This window comes from Elephantulus edwardii, unplaced genomic scaffold, assembly GCF_000299155.1.
Source record: "Elephantulus edwardii isolate Elephantulus edwardi_28Jun2011 unplaced genomic scaffold, EleEdw1.0 scaffold00219, whole genome shotgun sequence".
In the NCBI taxonomy this organism is placed as follows: Eukaryota; Metazoa; Chordata; class Mammalia; order Macroscelidea; family Macroscelididae; genus Elephantulus; species Elephantulus edwardii.
Window position 1 is genome coordinate 1,930,608 of NW_006399969.1, and position 18,791 is coordinate 1,949,398.

At 39.0% G+C, this 18,791-nt stretch overlaps 1 protein-coding gene across 3 annotated transcripts in view; it reads left to right on the plus strand.

Annotated features, from left to right (window-relative positions):
• AKT3 (v-akt murine thymoma viral oncogene homolog 3) overlaps window positions 1–18,791 on the plus strand; it is a 383,708-nt gene that overhangs the window by 267,652 nt on the left and 97,265 nt on the right. For all 3 annotated transcript variants that reach the window (XM_006898067.1, XM_006898066.1, XM_006898068.1), the window contains exons 6-7: window positions 302–367; window positions 1,635–1,703. In XM_006898067.1, coding sequence (XP_006898129.1) covers window positions 302–367; window positions 1,635–1,703 — 135 coding nt within the window. The remainder of the gene's footprint in view (window positions 1–301; window positions 368–1,634; window positions 1,704–18,791) is intronic.

Here is an 18,791-nt window from a genome sequence, read left to right on the forward strand (position 1 = left end):
AGGGAGGGAGGGAGGGAGGGAAAGGAAAGGAAGGGAAGGAAGGAAGGAAGGAAGGAAGGAAGGAAGGAAGGAAGGAAGGAAGGAAGGAAGGTAGGTAGGTAGGTAGGTAGGTAGGTAGGTAGGTAGGTAGGTAGGTAGGTTGGTTTAGCCATGAAGGAAGTATGCTGGGTTTAAAATCTATTTCTATAATTTCTCTGGCTTTAACTTGGTTTAACCTGGAACAGTCTTAGACAAGTAGTGAAATTTTAGATTATTCATGGTAAAACCATCTATTACAAGTTTGCTTTTTTCCCTTTTGTAGGATGAAGTGGCACATACTCTAACAGAAAGCAGAGTATTAAAGAATACTAGACATCCCTTTTTAACAGTAAGTAACTAGGAAATAGATATAATCATTTTAACATAAGTTTAATAAGTTTTGTTAAACACTTCAGCTATGGAAGGTAGTTGAAACACACATTGATTTAGGCTTGCCTTATTTTCTTTTTTTGTGGCAAGACTTTTGTTAAATTTCTTTGAAACGTATTAATTCATTTACAGTCTATTTATACTCCACTTTAACTTTGTATCTACCACTAAAATATTATTGGGGCGGGGGAAGCAGATCAAAGGAATCTCGTGGCATTTTAAGGCAACCTCTGTAAAATGGTAAACTTTTAAAAGCAATCCTTATTAATGATAATATTTTAATATTTCTTTTTATATTGGCTCTGGTAAGTATTTAAACAATCAAGTAACATAACATTTAAATAGAAAGAGTACCGATATTAATTGAATACTAGTATAGAAACCCAGAATTCCTTTAGAATTAGAGAACATTAAGATATACATTAGCACTGGAGATAGAGCACATAGAGACAGGGTAAGTCTCAGTGTATTCCTTTCTCTAGGCAAGTTGAGAACATGGTTTATTTGCATATGACTTAGTTGCTTTCAAACACATGGATTTATGTTGAGTCCTCTTTTTAGATTTCTTGCAGTAGAGACATTGTTTGCAAAGTTTCCATGTGTTACTAATTTGAGTGAAGAATGATAAAATTAAATATTATGTGCTTTCAGAAGAGGAATATGTCAGAGTTTAGGATTATCCAAAGTAGAAATTTCAGAGGTATCCCCTGGATAACTAGCATTAACATGTATTTATTTAGAGTGTAATAAGACAATTCTAAAGTTTTGATCTCTTGTGTAACCTATAAAATGATATAATCAGCTGTTGTATTGGGTCATATTATACACCCATTATGCAGAGAATAGTGATGTGACTTCATTGGGAGTCTGTATTCCCAAGGGACTACTAGAGAATTTTGAAGGCTACCTTGTGAACTAGAGTGAGTGAATACTTTGGAGACCTCTACAGTTGTAAATAGATGGCACAGTTGATTGAAAAGTGTTCATCACTGTTACTGAGTTCATATTATTTAATATTTTTATTTTAATGTTTTTCCCTCACAATTGCTATTGCTCAGTTAAACCATATGAATTTTCTGTATCTCACATTCTCTCACTTAAGCAGCCAGCCGACTTATAAGGAACTCTAAAGTTCATTTACTCAGTTTGTTCTAAGTGTTTATTTTCAGGAATATTACCATCATAAACATGTGAAATTATAACTTTTTTTTCTTTTTCATTTCAAGTCCTTGAAATATTCCTTCCAGACAAAAGACCGTTTGTGTTTTGTGATGGAATATGTTAATGGGGGAGAGGTAAGTCAAAGAAGTAAAGTAAATTAACCTATTTCATTTGCATGGGTAGTAGTGTCATTATTTAAAATGTAGGTTATAGCAATTTTCCACTTCTTGAAATGGATTTCTTTGACTGTTTCAGTTATTCAGTAGATAGTATACAATGATAAATAATGATATTTTTTCCTATTAATAATGTTTTCAAATGATAAGATCATGATGATTTTTAAGACAAAATATTTTTTCTGTATAGAGAACCATGATCCTGTTGTGATTTCCTCTGTATTTGTGTGTGCATATGAGTGTATAATATTTTTAATATAAAGTTTTGTCACAGGTATGTTTCTGAGATTATGTTACTGTATTTTAAAAACCAGAAACTTAGGTTCTCTGATGCTTTTCAAAGTTTTTTTTAAAAAAATAGACTTTTAGTGAAATTTGCAAAGTCCTTTTATTCATTGGACTTTTACCTAGTTTACGAAAATGGGATTTTTGAGGAGTTCTGTTTTCTCCAGCTTGGATATTAGAAGAGACATGATTAAATGTAAGAGAACTAAGGAATCTTGCAATGAGGACAAATTCCATTATTTTAGTAGAAAACTTATTTCCTTATGTTGTTGTTGTTGTTTAATGTCGTCGAGTCATAGACGACTCATAGCGACCCTATGAACGAACAGCCTGAGCACTGTTCGTGCATAGAGTTTCCAGAGGCAAGCCATTTTGGAAGTGGATGCTGCTCCTGCTTCCAGGCTTGATTTAGTTGGGAAGCTCCAGCCAATACTGTCCACCATGGGTGCCCATTACCACAATTGCCACATCACTGTCACAGGCTTCAACATCACAGCAACCACAAGTTACCTCTATACAGCAACGCACAGACCAGTGCTATACCACCTAGAAGAATGTTTGACAGGAAGACAATTTGATGGTCCTCAGGCCCTTTGGGCTTAAGGCCGCCTCCTGGTTCAAACCCTAGGCCCAGGCTGGCTAGCCTCACTCCAGGGACCTAGCAAACCTGCACGTCAAACACATTTCTGGAAAAGCAGTCCACTCCAAAAGCTTGCCACGATTCCTGCACTCCCGCCACCCCGCGCCTGCCTTCTGGCAAGGAAAGCTTCCCACGAGCCTGGGAGGAGCCAGCCAAACCAGGAACAACATAGCCACTTCCTTATACTTTATCTTTTTCCCTCACTGTTTTTAATCTAATGTGGGGGGAAATGTAATTTACTGTAAAAATTTTTCATTGTTGGCAATCTGAAATAAATTTGATTGTTAAATACAAATTTGTGGCTCACAAACTTTTAAACTTATTTTCTAAAAGGACACAAATATTTGTTGTAGAATATTTTCCACTAGAATTATCATGTGTAAAAATTAGATCATTGCTACAACTTCCTTCATTATGCAAGTACATTTTGAGTGCCTTGGTATTGTGAATTTACCTAAATGAATTAAATCATTGTCCTGGCATTGAAAGAATGTATGAGCTATCTATTATAAATTACAATGTGTTATACAGAAGCTAAGTACTAAATACTTTTTATAAAAGTAAATGCTTTCTGGATCATGTGACATTTAGGGTAAAGCCCTAAATGTTTAATGAAATTCTGCCAGGGGAAGTAGTTTGAGATCTTTTAGGCAGAGAGGATAGTGAGAGTGAGCATGAGGCCAGAAGAACTGGAGTGCCAGTAGGTATCCACAGCTCATATAGGTAGAAACAGAAGTTATCAGAGTGAATTAATGGGTAAACAGGAAGGGTAAAGGACATGTTTTGCAAATTTAAATTTGCAAAAGAATATATTTATGTGAAAGTATCTTGTAAGTAAGTAAGGTTTGCCTTCTTGTTCTAATTTAATTTTTGGAGTGGATAAGATTGTCATTAGGATTGAGTTAGGTTGCTGGGAGGAGGAATTGACTGAACATCAGTGGGTTGAGTTTGTGTTGTTTGGCAGTATCCCTCAAAAGGAAATGTACATGTGTGTACTCTCTCACAAACACATGTGCACATTCTTAGATAGAAAAGTTTTGCTACCAGGATTCATACAGCAGACAAATATGTGTGAGAATCAGGTAGATAAATACTTTCACAACAGCTGTGGTACCCTTAAATATATTGTTACACTCATGCATAAAAACACTCAGTATCTATTAAAGGGTGAAGGAGCCCAGTAAGGGCTGATACAAAAATATTTTCTAGGATGTCAAGGAAAAGAAACAAGGTTCAGATAGAGTACAAAATGTGCTACTATCTGTGTTAGATAAAATCAGGGTATATTCCAAATAGTGGAATAGCTGAGTCATAATGAAATTTCTATGTTCACCTTTTTGAGGAAGTGCCAGACTGTCTTTCAGAATGGTTGTACCATTTTACAATCCCACCAACAATCCTTACTTGCTGCCTGGTTAAACTTTGCCTCTCTTACTGGAGTGAGATGGTACCTCACTGTGGTTTTGATTTGCATTTCTTCATGTGTATGTTTGCCATTTGAATATCTTCCTCTGTGAAAGTCTTTCCATGTCTGTTGCCCACTTTGTAATTGGGTTATCAGTCTTTTTCTTGTGGAGGCCCAGGAGTATTCTGTAAACTTTTGTTATAAGACTCTTGTCTTAGGTGGGAGTACCAAATGTTTGTTCTCAGTCTGTAGGTTTTGTCTTCACCCTTTTGGAAACGGTTTTTATCTTTAGAAAGTATCATGCATCAATTTTATCCTCTTCAGATTGTGCATTTCTGGTTGTATTTGGCAGTCTCTAGTTTACCTTGGCTTAGCACTTCTAAGCTTGATTGCAGTTCGTCTTTTATAAACGTTACGGTTTTGGGTTTTACTCGGAGGTCTCTCTGATCCACCTTGAGTTGATTTTTGTGTTTGGTGTGAGATGTGGATCCTGTTTCAGCTTTCTGCAGATGGAAGTCCAGTTTTGCCAGCACCATTTGTTGAAAAAGTTATCATTTCCCCATTTGATAGCTTTGATTTCCTTGTTGAGTATCAGTTGACCATAGATAGCTGGGTTATTTCTGCATTTTCAGTTCTGTTCCATTGGTCTGTGTGCAAGTCATTGTACAAGTACTATGCCGTTTTGGTTACTACAGATGTGTAGTAGGTTTTGAAGTCAGGGAATGCTGTGCTTACAACCTCATTTTTGTTTCTCAGAAGTGTTTTGTTTATTCGGGGTTTCTTGCTTCTCCAAATAAATTTTATAATTTCCTTTTCAATCTCCTTGAAAAATGAATTTGTTATCTGGATTGCATTGAATGTGTAGATTGCTCTCAAAAAACTGAACATAAAAATTCCATATGACTCAGCTATTCCACTGTACACCCTGAGCACGGCATATGTGGAAAATGAGAACTGAGGCACAAATGGAGTTTTGTACACCAGTGTTCATAGCAACATTATTCACCATCACAAGAATATGGAAACAGCCCAAATGTCCAACTACAAGTGAACGGATTGAGAAATTATGGTACATTTACACAATGGAATATTGTGCATCATGCAGAAGCAATGACTGTAAATTATTATCTACCTTGGGAGGGACTGGAGAGCATTATGCTGAGTGAACTAACACAGTTACATAAGGGTAATTTTGTATAAAACCATTATTGTAGAATGAGTATAAGGATCCAAGAAGGGTGGGAGAGGGTAGAAGCAGAGGGATGAGGATGTGCAGGAGAAGGGGGAATTAATGATGGGGTTGTACTGTTTGATGGTGGTGGGGTAAGGAAAATTGAAAGAATCTGTTCTCAAAAACAATGTGATCAAATTTTGTAAATAAATTAGTATAAAATTTAAAGAAAGACATTTTTAAAAAATCAAATATGTGCATCATGTTTCTGTATGCATAGGATATTTCTAGAATTTTATCTGTATTAGGTATTGTATGTAATACTTGCTTCCAGAAAGGTAAACTCGATGCTTAGGTTATGGAAATTCAATGCTGCTTCCTGAGTGGGAAAAACACTTGCTTTGCATTTCTTTACTTCTCTGTTGACTTTCTATTTTGCACCATGTGAGGGTGTTGCTGTTAAATGCAATTGACTTAGTTCTAGCTCCTGTTGCCCCTGTGTGCAGCCGAATCGCCACCCAACTGTGTGCCGTGCTTGTTGCTAGGTTATTGCAGCCGCTCTGTCAGTGCATCTCATTGAGGGGCTTTCTGTGTTTTGCAGATCTTCCACTTTCCTGTGCACGTTGCCCTTATCCAGGGTCTGGCCTCTCCTGATAACATGTACACAGGGCTTGTGATATGTAGTTACGCCATCTAGGCTTCTAAAGCAGGCTGGCTGCATTTCTTCATGGACACATTTGTCCATTCTTCTGGCCATTTGTTGTAGACGTGTTCTTGGACAGCACCATAAGGCAGAAGTATCAATACGTCTTCATTCTCCTCTATTTCTGGTCCAGCTTTCAAATACTTATGATGTTGTTGTTGTTGTTGTACCATCGAGTCAAAACTGGCCCATAGCTGACCTTCTAGTGAGTTTTCAGAGGCCATTAATCACATGGGAGGAGATTGCCCATTCATCTTCCACAGAGCAGCTGATGGCCTTGAGCCTCGTGCTTTCAGGATTGCACAGCTGCTTGCTAGTAGGCCACCTGACAGTTACAATTCAAGTCAGAACTTGGGTCAGGTGGTATTGTAGCCCTCAAAGGTACATACTTTCTTTCAGATTGTTGTTGTTAAGTGCCATCGAGTCGAGTACAACTCATAGCGACCCTGTGAACAAAAGATCTGAACCCTGTTCTAAACTGTGCCATTCTTACACTTCCTAACACACAAGAGCCCATTGTGGAAGGCACTGTGTCAGTCCACCTAATCAAGGTTCTCCCTCTCCTTCTCCAACCCTTCACCCTTCCCAGCATCATGTCCTTCTCCAAGGAATACCTCTTAGCAACATGCCCAAAGTATGTGATGCAAAGCCTCATTATTCTTGCCTCTAAAAACTCCAGTTGTACCCTCTCCAAGACATATCTGTTTGTTCTTTTGGCTGTCTATGGAATGTTTAATGCTCTTCTCTAACACCGCTGCTTAAAGGCCTCAATAATTCTTCTGTCCTCCCTATTCATTGTCTAGGTCTCAGATGCATAGCAAATGATCAGAAAGAGAATGGCCTGAATCAGATGCACTTTAGTCCTCAAACTGACATCATTACTCCTCAGTTATTTGGAGAGGTCCCTAATTGCAGATTTTCCCAGTGCAGTGCACCTCCTTATTTCCTGACTGCTGGTACAAAGGGTGTTAATTGTGGATCCAAGCAAGATGAAGTTGTTGACAGTTTCAGTGTCTTCTCCATCCTTCATGATGTTACCTGTCATTCCAGTGGTAAGAAACATTGTTTTCTTGAGATTGAGATGCAATCCATACTGAAGTCTGCATTCCTTGGTCTTCTGCAACAAGTGCTTTTAGTCTTCCTCACTTTTAGTGAGCAAGATTGTGTTACATGCATAACACAGATTATTGATGAGTCTCTATCCAATCCTGATGCCATATTCCTCTTCATAGAGTGTAACTTCTTGAATAATTTGCTCAGCATACAGATTAAATATGTATGGAGAGAGAATACAACCCTGACATATTCCTTACTTAATTTTAAACCATGCAGCGTTATCCTGCTTTGTTCGCACAATAGCCTCCTGGTCCAGGTATAAGTTCCGCATGAGTATAATTAAAATTAAGTGCTCTGGGATTCCCATTCTCAGTGTCGGCTACAACTTGTTATGATCCACACAGTCAAATGTCTTTGCATAGTTAATAAAGCACAAATAGACATTCTTTTGGTATTCCTTACTTTCAGCCAGGATCCATCTGACATCAGCAATGATGTTCTTGGTGTCACGGCCTCTTCTGAATCTTGCTTGAACTTCTGACAGTTGCCTGTCTATGTACTGCTCTGGCTGGTTTTGAATGATTTTCAGCAGTATTTTGCTTGCATTGTGATATTGTTCATTAGTTTCCACATTCCGAAACATCATCTTTCTTGGGAATGTGAACAGATAAGGACCTCTTCCAATCTGTTGACAAGACAGCTGACCTCCAAATTTTCAGGCATAGACTGGTGAGCACATCCAAGCCTGCATCTCTTAGTTGAAACAAGTCAATTGGTATCCCATCAGTTCCTCGAGCCTTATTTTTTTGCCATTACCTTTAATGCAGCTTCTACTTCTTCCTTCATTACGATTATTTTCAGATTATTGTTGTTGTTAAGTGCCATTGAGTCACCTGTTATTCATAGCAACCCTGTGTACGACAACCCTAAACCCTGCTCTATCCTATGCCAATCTTCTTGTCTTCAACATGCCTATACCCATTATCCTAGTCACTGAATCAATCCATCTCTTCAAGGGTCTTCCTCTCCTGCACAGTTTCTCCAGCCTCCCAAGCATGATATCCCTCTCCTAGGACTGGTCCCTCCTTGCAGTGTGTCCAAAGTATGTCAGATGACACTTCAGAATCCTTGCCTCTAAGGAACAGCCTTGTTTCATACTCTCCAGGACAGACCTGTTTGTTCTCCTGGTATATTCAACACTCTTCTCTGGCACCACATCTCAAAGGCGTCAATTCTTCTTCTATCATCCCAAGTCAATTGTCCAGCTTTGTGACACATAGCAAGTAATCACAAAAATCTATGACCTGTATCACATGCACCTTGGTCTGTAGACTGACATTATTGTTCTTAAGTACTTTAAAGAGGTCTCTGATGGCAGACTTTCCCAGTGCAATTTGTCTTTTAATTTGCTGGCTGCTGGCACCAAGAGTGTTGATTGTGGAGCCAAACAAACTAAAGGTGGTAATAATCTCAATCTCTTAAAATCTTTTGCAACAATTTTCCCCATTGCAACATGTCATTTGAGTTCTCAGTAGGTGCTTCTAAGGATTGATTGTGTATCCAAGTAAGATAAAATTCTTGACAATTTCAATCTCTTCTACATTTATTATGGTGCTACTTGTTGGTCTGATTGTGAGAACATCTTTCTGTTGTAGTTGAGATGTAATCTGTTCTGAAGGTTAGATAGTCTTTAAGCTTCAGGTGCTTCAAGTAAGTCCTTAAAGTCTTTTTCACTTTTAACAAGCAAGATTAAGTCATTGTTGTAATGCAAGTTGTCCATGAGTCTTCCTTCAATTCTGTGTAACCTTTTCTTCAGATAGGCTGGCTTCTCAAGTGGTTTGTGCAGTGCACAGATTGAATAGATGTGGTAAACAGATATATCCCTAACACAAACTTTCCCTGATATCAAGCTGTACAGAATACCCTTGGTTGTCTTGTTCTCTCTATAGGTTGTGCACGAGCACAGTAAAGTGTTCTGTAATTCCCATGTCTCACAATATTTTCCATTATTAATGTCATCCACATAGTCAATTGCCTTTGCATAGCCACTGAAATTTAAGTAACTATCTTTCTTACTGTCTCTGCTTTCAGCCCAAATCCATCTGCGATCCGTAGGGATAATCTTTATCCTAGGTGTCCTCTTAATTCAGTTTGAATTTCTGGGGATTTTCTTTTGTGCACTACTGCAGCCATTGTCAAATTCTCTTCAGCACAGTTGTATGATACATGATGTTGTTCAGTACCTTGTGCTGTCTGTTATGTCATGTTTGTGTGGAATGGGTTAGACTTTTTAGTCAGATATCTGCACTCCAAGTTTGTTGAAACATTTTTTTCTTGGCGTTCCATCACTTTCTGGAGCTATGTTTCTGTCATTGCGCATCTTCACTACATTTTGGGCTTTTTCCTGCAGTAGCTGGTTTTTATCTTTTGTTCTGTCCTGAAATGGTTCAGTGTTGACCGCTCTTTTGGTACCATAACTGTATATTCCTTCTGTTTTCTTTTCATGCTTCTTGTGTTGTTTGATATTTTGTCCATAAAATGCTTCACTATTTCAGAGTGAGGCTTGAAATTTTCTTCATTCAGCATTATAAATGTTGACCATATTCAATTATATTCTTCCCATATGGTTTTCTAACTGCAGGTCTTTGCATTTTTCATTATAAATACTTTGTCCTTTAAAACTTGTATTAAGCTTATTATGTCTTCCTTTTGCTTTATATACATACTCTACATTCAGGAGCACGTTTCAGAGATGCTTCTGACAATAGTTTTTATCTTTTTACTCAGTCTTTTTTTATAGCTTTCTGGTTCCTTCATGTGGGATTTCTTTGAGATTTTCCACAATAATATGCCTAGTCTTTAGTCATTAGTGGTCTGTATGTTCAAAAAAAGTGTTGAAATGCTCTCCAAATGCAAGTGGCATAAACCCAAGGTCTTGTGGACTTAATTTCTTTTCTTCAGCTTCAGCTTGTGTATGTTTTACAGTCAGATCCTGACCTTGTTATTGAGCTTTTCCATTGCCTTTTTTTGCACTTGTTAATTTTATTCCTATGTGTTCTGTCAGTTTGAGTCCATTGAATAGTTGCTGTTTATGTTTTTTATTGATAATGCTTACTTAAAATGAATAAGTCATTGATCTTGAGAACTACTTTCATTTCATTTTCATTGTCATTTCTGCTACCTAGGTCATATATACCAGCTACCAATCCTTCTTTAGTTTCCTGCTCTCATGTTTTAAACACCAGTAACTACCAGTACAAATTGAGACATCTTTCAATCTATTTGAGACTGTAGAAGTTGGTAAAGAGGTTCAGTTTTCTGGCTTTGGCAGGAGTGGATAATGTGTATATTTGTATCGTTGTTGGTTAACTCATCTTCCTTGTGGGAATATAGATACTGTCCTGTCACTGATAGTACTTTACTGTGGATATAAGGTGGGGGTTTTTTTTGGCCATGAATACAATGCTGCTCTTCTTCAGCTTTTTACTCCCCATGTAGTGGATCTTCTGTTTTTCCCAGTACACAATGGCCAACACTGTCTCACTTTACTAATGCCTAAGATTTTATGTCTACACTTCATTTTTTATGATTTCCAATTTTCCTAGACTTGTGCTTCGCAGATTATCTTTTCTGATTAGGAATGATGTTTGCAGCAGTCTTGTCTCATTTTGAGGCATGCCATGGCACACCAGTAAATGAAGGTCTTGAAAGCTTTACACCATCCTTGTCATTGAGGTCAGCTCCCCTTTGAGGAGGCAGCTCTTGACTTGTCTTTATTTTGAATGCTTGCCAATCAGACACTCTTGACTCTAGACATTCCAGACACAGTTATGCTATCGACTAAACTTATTTTTTCTATTAGTCAGTCTCCAGGCCCTTCTTCCCAGTCTGTCCTTGTCTGGAAGCTCCATTTTGGGTGGCCTTGCTGGTATTTAAAATACTGGTAGCATGCTCGCTTTGGTAGCACATATACTAAAATACTGGTTGCAAAGCTACCAGCATCCAGGCAGCAAGCAAATCACCCCAGTACAGCAGCCTGACAAATAAGTGGTGCATAATTGAAGGAAAGATGTTAATAAGCAGGCAGACTGATGGACAGATGAGTGGACAATTCAGAGAGAATGTTATTACAGACAGAAACCTAGGCAAGTGTCTCTCTTCTTTCCTAACACACTATCAAGTGGTCACATCTATCATAATACTTGTCACATGCCTATTTTTCTGACTTGCAATAAAATAGAAAACTGGAAAAACCACTTGAATTTCAGTCCCTTTAAGAACGTATTCACAAACACTTTAAACATACCAGATATAAAATAGGTGCCTGATAAATATTAGATGACTTGAATGAATTAGCAAATTTACGCAGGGCACAGGAGTAAAAAATGTTAGTAAAAATGATAATAGACAATATAGAGAGATAAGAAAAATAGAAAATAATGCACAACATAATTTATTGTCGGGACAAGGCAAACATGTGCATCTATCAGGGGGCATCTTTGAGGCACTCTGTCTAATACTTTAGGATATGAGTGAGGTGCTCTGGGGTTAAAGTGGGGCCTAAAATATGAACTAAATGTAGATCTTATGCTCAAAGACTTTATGCAGTTTCTTGGGGAAGATAAAAAAGAAAAAATCCACCAAGTATAAGGCAACTATCACCTATATCAGGAGAATGAACTTAGGCCGTGGGGGGACGTCACAGGAGAGAGGTATTGTGAGCAGGGACAATTGTGAGCGGGCTCCCCAGAGGGAGCCAGGTGCACCTGTATTTTTATTCTGAGCCTCAATGTACTTTTGAGAGTAATTAATTGATGATTGTTGAGAAGACTTAACACAGTAGCGCAGATTTCAGACTATATCACAGACTAGCCAGATGGTTTTCTGTAGCTTTGGAACGCCTACAGCATTTTTCTTGTCTGGAATTTCTTCTCCCTCTCTTTTCTTTATTCATGGTTTCTGTTTGGGGAATCTGCTGTAGAGGAGTATTAATTGTTGAATGTATTGAAGCAAGTGACCTAATTCTGTTTGTGATGTACAGTTGTCAAGTTTGAAGGCAACAGTTGTGCTACTCCAGTTATTACTGTCCAGTGCATTCTTTTTAGTCATTTGGAACACTGGTGTTAAACTGCTTCTCCTGGGATCTTAAGAAATAGGAAAATTTGATGATTTGTATTAATACAGTTTTCATAAGGTGAAATCTGCACATACGTAATCTCCCAGTTTTTCAGCTGATGCAGTTCCTTCATCCTTATTGTGTGAGATTTCAAGTAGTCTTGGATGGTTAGCCAGGCAGCTGCTCATGGCTGACATTGGCGCTTGCTCACCTGGTGGGGCTAGGCTGTGTGGCCTGCAGGGAGTGTTCCTGTCCTGTGGCACGCCGTGGGCTCAGAGCTGTTATGGGAGGAAACCTCTGTTCAGTGTATGCCTTTCCTGCCTTACTTTAGGTTCTCCTTGCCATGTATTCTGCCCAGAAATGCCTCATAAATGTTTATTAGATGGCTTGCATGAATTAATAAGCAAACAGATTTGCTCAGAGCACAGAATTAAGAAGTGTTAGTAAAAATGGTAATAGAAAGTCAAGAGAGGTAGGAAGAAAAAGACCAAACATAATTGTAACATTTTTGAAGTAAGAGTTAAATGAAGAGGAGTAAACTAAAGACAAGTGAAAAACTAAACAGTCCGGTTGCTGTTGCTATTGTTATTGTGTACCATTGAGTTAGATCTGACCCATAGTTGACCTTCCAGCAGGTTTTCAGAAGCAGTGAATCGCACAAGAGGAGACTGTCCATCTTTCTTCCGCAGAGAAGCTGTTCAACCCACATGACTTTGGGTCAACAGTGGCATTTCCTTACCTAATACATACACTTCCACCGTGACTTGCACACCCATAAAAGGATGCCTGTGGGGTGGGATCTCTCCAAGGCTTGAAGATGAGACTACTTACTGAACTTTGGAAAAGTACACTCTGCTAAACTTAAAGTGCACACCCCGTGGCAGCATCATATATAAATTTACATCCCAGCAATACGTGCTGCTCTGAGTCCTGTTTCTTCAGGGTTCTGCTGAAGTTACTAACCATACCTGGGAAAATTTGTTGATCAGTTTTATCCTGCTTGTCTGCCGACTTTGAATTAGCAGTAATGTTCTTTTGCCCATGTTCTGGAATGCTTGTCCTAAGATACATATAGATACTTAAAATCAATGGACTACTTTTTATATCTTTCTGCTTTTTACCTCTTTGTGTAAATCTGTATGTTCTTCATCCCAGAGAACACACAGGAGTTTAATATGCATGAGAGGTACTTGTTTTACCGTTTCCAGGATTATTCAAAACATTAAATAATTTTTGTGAAAATTGATTGTCCCTTGTAAGAAAATCAGTACAGTAGAGTTCCTGTGGGTGAGAATCTTAAACTAAATGCTCTGCCACCGGATTGATTCTAACTCATAGAGACCCTTAAAGGATAGGAGAGAATTGTTTCACTGGGTTTCACTGCAGACTACTAGGTTCATAGCCAAGCGCATACCTGCACCCCCCAGTGCTCCAGACACCTCATGCTTACACTTAATTTATGTGAATTTGGCTTCAATAATGTTGCTTAGATAGTTAAATGTTGTGTTGATGTTGTTATGTACCATCAAGTCACTCTTAATGACACTATGGACATTAGCTCTGAATCCTTCCCTATTCTGAGCCAATCACCTCTGACAGACCTAATCCCATTCCTCCAGGCACTGAATCAATTCACCTCATCCTAATTCTTACTCTCTTGTGCTGTCCCTCTACCCATCCTAGCATGATGTCCCCCTCCAGGGAACTGGTGCCTCCTGGCCAAGTACCTGAAGTATGTGAGAGGGAGCTTCAGAAGCCTTGTCTCCAGGGAGCAGCCTGGTTTTACCCTCTCCAGAACAGACTTATTTGTTCTCCTGCCAGTCCATGGTAATATTAAGCACTCTTTTATAGCACCACAACTCAAAGGCATTTTTCTTCTTCTTCTGTCATCCTTAGTTACTGTCCAGCTCTTAAATGCATAGCAAATACTTATAAAGACCATGGCCTAAATCAGGTGCACCTTAGTCTTCAGACTGACATTGTTGCTCTTCAGAACGCTAGAGAGGTTCCGGATAGCGCACTTTCCCAGATAGGGAATTTAAAAATATGGCCCTTCTACCTGACATGACATTCTATGTTGTTATATTAATAGAGCTATTTCATTCTATAAGGGTATAAGTGTGCTATCTTGTTATCCATGTGAATTCCTACCTTCCCTCTTTAGAGCTTCATGGAATATAATTTTGTTTATCCATCCATGTTCTTTGAAAACATGGCTGTTAAATGTATTATAATTGTTTTTCTAAAGAAACAATTTCCAATTTCTGGAGAGGAAACTGCCAGACATCACCAGATGCTGGTCTCTAACGAGGTGCCTTCCTAAGCACTTTCCACCCATCACCAGCCTGTGCTTGAATTAATCCAATGCAATGAAAAACCTTTTACTTCATAACTTAGGTGTTCAATTTGAAACCCATACTGTTAAGAGTTCACTCATCTGACAGGTAGCTTTTAAGCATCTCTTAGTGCTTGGGCCTGAGAGGATGAAGACATAAGAAAATCATGGTGTCGAGCTAGAAAAAGTGACATGAGAATGGCATATACTTTATGTGGAAGGTTGGACAGTGAATAAAGAAGAATGAAAGAAGGATCAATGCCTTTGAATTATGGTGTTGGAGAAGAGTACTCACTATCCCAGGAGCTGCCCAAAGAACAATTAAATCTGTCTTGGAGAAAGTTCAGCCAGGGTTCTCCTTAGCCATAGAGATGATGAAACTTTGTCTCGTTTGCTTTGGACATATTTTCAGGAGAAACCAGTCTTTGGAATGAGACATTGTTCTGACAGTGGTGGAGAGTAAAGAGAGAGCAAGACCATCGACACGATTGACTGACACAGTGACTTGGACAATGGAGATGGGGAGGATGTATAGGACAAGGCAAGTTCAGACACATTGTTCCCAGGGTCACTGTGAGTCATCATTGACTTGATGGCACCTTAAGAACATCTGGAGATAACGGAGACAGAGAACATGGATTTAGGACGGTGGAAGATGACAGAAAGCACTTCTCAAAATGATTGCAGACTAAGACCTAAGGAATAGGTTCCATCAACAAAGATGTAAAGGAAAGGGTGTCCCACACGGAGAGGAACTGAATGTATACAAATCCAGGAGTGGTCGAGAGCCACCACCGCCTCAGCCTGCAGGAAGCCTAGTGCATGGCATGGGAGAGGCAGAAGGTCCTACGGAGGAGCAAGCACAAGAAGAGTCTGAATCCAGAGGCAGTGGCCTCTCAGGACATATCTCCCCAAGGAATTTACATTTTGTCTTAAAGACAGTGAAGTTTCATGAAAGGATGTCTTTAAGATATGCTTTAAGGAGAGTACTCCTCACGGTATGAAAGTTGGACTGGCCAAGTCAGAACTCGGGGCCTGGGGAGCTATTTGGGAGACTTCTGTATTCGGGAATTTTGTTAGTAATTGAAGATAAACATGGTAAGAGCATTCCCACACAGAAAGGAACCAAATGTGTACAATCCCAGAGTGATCACGCACCCCCCACCTTACCCATCCACATGTGTGCGCACAGAGCTGTGTGATGCTGAGCTGGTATCGTACTCTCTGTGAGCCTTGGTTTTCTCTCTCTAGAATAGTGCTTGTAAAACCGCATGGGGACAGTGGCAGTGTTTAGCAGCACAACACGCTGCGGACTACACTGCCAGAGCTTCCTGTTTCCAGACAGATTGATACCTGTTAAAAAATTCCTATGAGAAGTGTTACACTTTTAGATATATATTTGATTCTCCAAATAAAGAATCTCTTAACTTTTAATGTGAAACAATGGAACAATTCCTTCTTTCATCTTAGTGATTTACGTTTTTCCTTGTGATGAAATATTTTTATAATAAAAATTGGAAGTATAATTTTTTAAGGAAACTTTCCCCCCTAATTCTCAAGTTACTAAATGTTATTGTTTGGTGACTCTGTTTTCCTTTTTGTGGAAAAGAAACATTTATTTTATGCTGCTTCCAGTGAAGGTTAACATAGGAGATGAGTTTTCCGCTTAATAGTTGGTACACACATTATCCCATGATGCTGGTCGCTGCGCTCTCAATGTGTTAGCTTCTCTTTTTCACCCTGGATGGTCTGTTTCCATTCATCTACTTTCCCTACCTTCTTTCCTCCCTTTGAGCTTGGAAAATTCTGTTAACTTCTTTTCTCTTGCTTTGTTTCTTTTCAAATTGCCAACTTCCAGGTTAATGTTTTCAGGTTTTGGAGCCTCCACTTGGTGAGGTAGGACTCCTGTTAATTTCTAGAATTGTAAGAAGGAAGAGAAATAAATAGAGTAGGGCTTGAGGTGGATTGGTGCCATTAAGCTGGTTCTGAGCTAGAGACACTATGTCTGTACAGCAGAAGCAAACCAACCCTGCCCAGCCCTCTGCCATCCTCACAGTCTCTGTCTGTGACCATTGCTGCAACCACTGTGTCAGTCTGTCTCATTGAGGGTCGTTGTTTTACTGGCCTATTTACCAAGGATTGACCGTCCTAAAAGTTTGACCAAAATTGTACGCAGAGGAGTCTGGCTGTCCTGGCATCTAAGGGGCACTCTGGCTGTACTCCATCCAACGCAGATTGGCTTGCTCTTCTGGCAGTCCAAGGTCTAGTTAGTATTGCTTACCAGTGTTCTAATTGGAAGACATCTATTCTCCTGTAGTGTACCTTGTACATTGTATAGTTTTTACATGATTATGAGGCTATTGAAAACACAGCAGCTTGAATCAGTTACAACCCTAGTCCTAAATGTATCATTTGGGCATTTGAAGACTTTATAGAGATCCTTTGCAGTAGATTTGCCCATTGATTTCTACTGCTACTTCAGTGGACATTAACTGTACCTTCAAGTGAACTGAAATTCTGGATAACTTCATTCTTTTTTTTAGTTTATTGTGACAGACCTTCAGTCTCTTGATACTGGTCCAGCTGTGAGAATTTTTGTTTTCTTTAGGTTGAAGTGTGATCCATCTAGAAGACTTTTATCATCATCATTAAGTCCTTCAGGTCCTCTCAGCAGATTCTGTCATCTGAATATCAGATTGTTGAGTCTTCCTCCACTTAATGCAGACCCCCACAAGCCTGAACCCCCTGCTTTCCAGTCACCGTTCACTCATAGCCATCCTGTTGCCAAACTGCCCCTGAGACTCCAAGGCTGTGAATATTGGTGAGAGCAGGCTGCCACATCTTTAGTCAGTGAAGGGACTGAGGAAGAACCTCCAATTTTTTTGCTAAAAGCCTAATGCTTAGCTCATTTACTTAAAGCTTTTACCAAATAGAAAACTGCTTCAGAGTTCAGCAATTCAAACCTTTCTGCTTTCCTATATAGCATTTTTATATAAAATGCTGCATGAGTCTACGCTGCAATGCCAAAGGTACACAGTTTGAGGCCGCTAGCTGCTCCAGTGGCAGAAGCATGAGCAATCTCTTCCCATGCAAATAACTGCCTCTGAAAATCCAACAGAGGGTCAGCTATGGGTCAGTTTTGATTTGACAGTACACCACAACATAGTACTTCTAAGAGTTTATTTAAGGAATATTTACAGCATTTCTTTATTTTTCTCATGTCTAGGTCACTTTTTTCTGGTAAAAACTTCACTTGCAAAGCAAAATGTAAATTTACATTGGTTTTGCACAATTTTTTTAAAAATGCATGCCAACTGTGGACACAGATTGAGAGAGATAAGAATTTTTTAGAATGTTAGGAATATGAACTATTTTGTTAAATGGAAGGAAACTTAATTTGATCTTACAAAAGTAGGGATTTTCTTTCTTTTTATAATGTAACCAGTGCTACATCAACTGTGTAGAATGTATTGTTCATTTCCCTGTGCGGAAGTTGGAGCCGTTCTCTTCAACTCCATCTTTTTTGTATCCCCATGGGATGTGTTAGCCAGCATCACTGCACAGGCTGCAGTGTCTTCCTGCTAAATTAATTAGTTGTCTTTAGGAAACTCAGGTTCCAAGCTCAATCAATATTATGATAATGAATCTAATCACGGAAATGAATGACACTTATGTTAAGCATATTTTGTTATTCTCTAGATAGCCAATATTTTACTATTACAAATGATGATTAGGAATTTCATAGGCAATGTCTGCAAGAAGTAACAGAATTTAATTTAAAAACTTTAATTTGCAGTGGTGTTTCATAGGATATATTTTGAAAGTCAAACTCATTGTCATCAAGTCAATTCCTACTTAGAATAAACCTCCTTGAGGTTTCTGAGGCTGTAAATCACCAGGAGAGGAGACTGCCCATCTTTCTCCCAAGGAGCCACAGATGGATTCAAACTGCCAGAGACACACCTTGTTTGGGTTTGGCAGCACAACTCCAGGTCTGTCTGTCTTGGAACATTTTATTGCGTTATCTGCCCATCTAAGTCAAATCGTAAACAAGCTATAGCATGTATCTGAACATCCTTCAGCGTTGATATGGTCTGCCCAATATATGGATCACAAACACAGATAGAGGGTTCTTTCACAGCTTGTCCTGTTGCTACTAATACTCGTTTAGGATGCAAAGCAAGGCTGCAGAATAAATTGTTGTTGTTGTTGTTGTTATGTGCCATCGAGTCATTTGCGACTCATAGCGACCCTGTGTACAACAGCCCGAAACTCTGCTCTGTCCTGTGCCAATCGCACTGTCTCCGACACTCCCATCCCAATTATCCCAGTCAC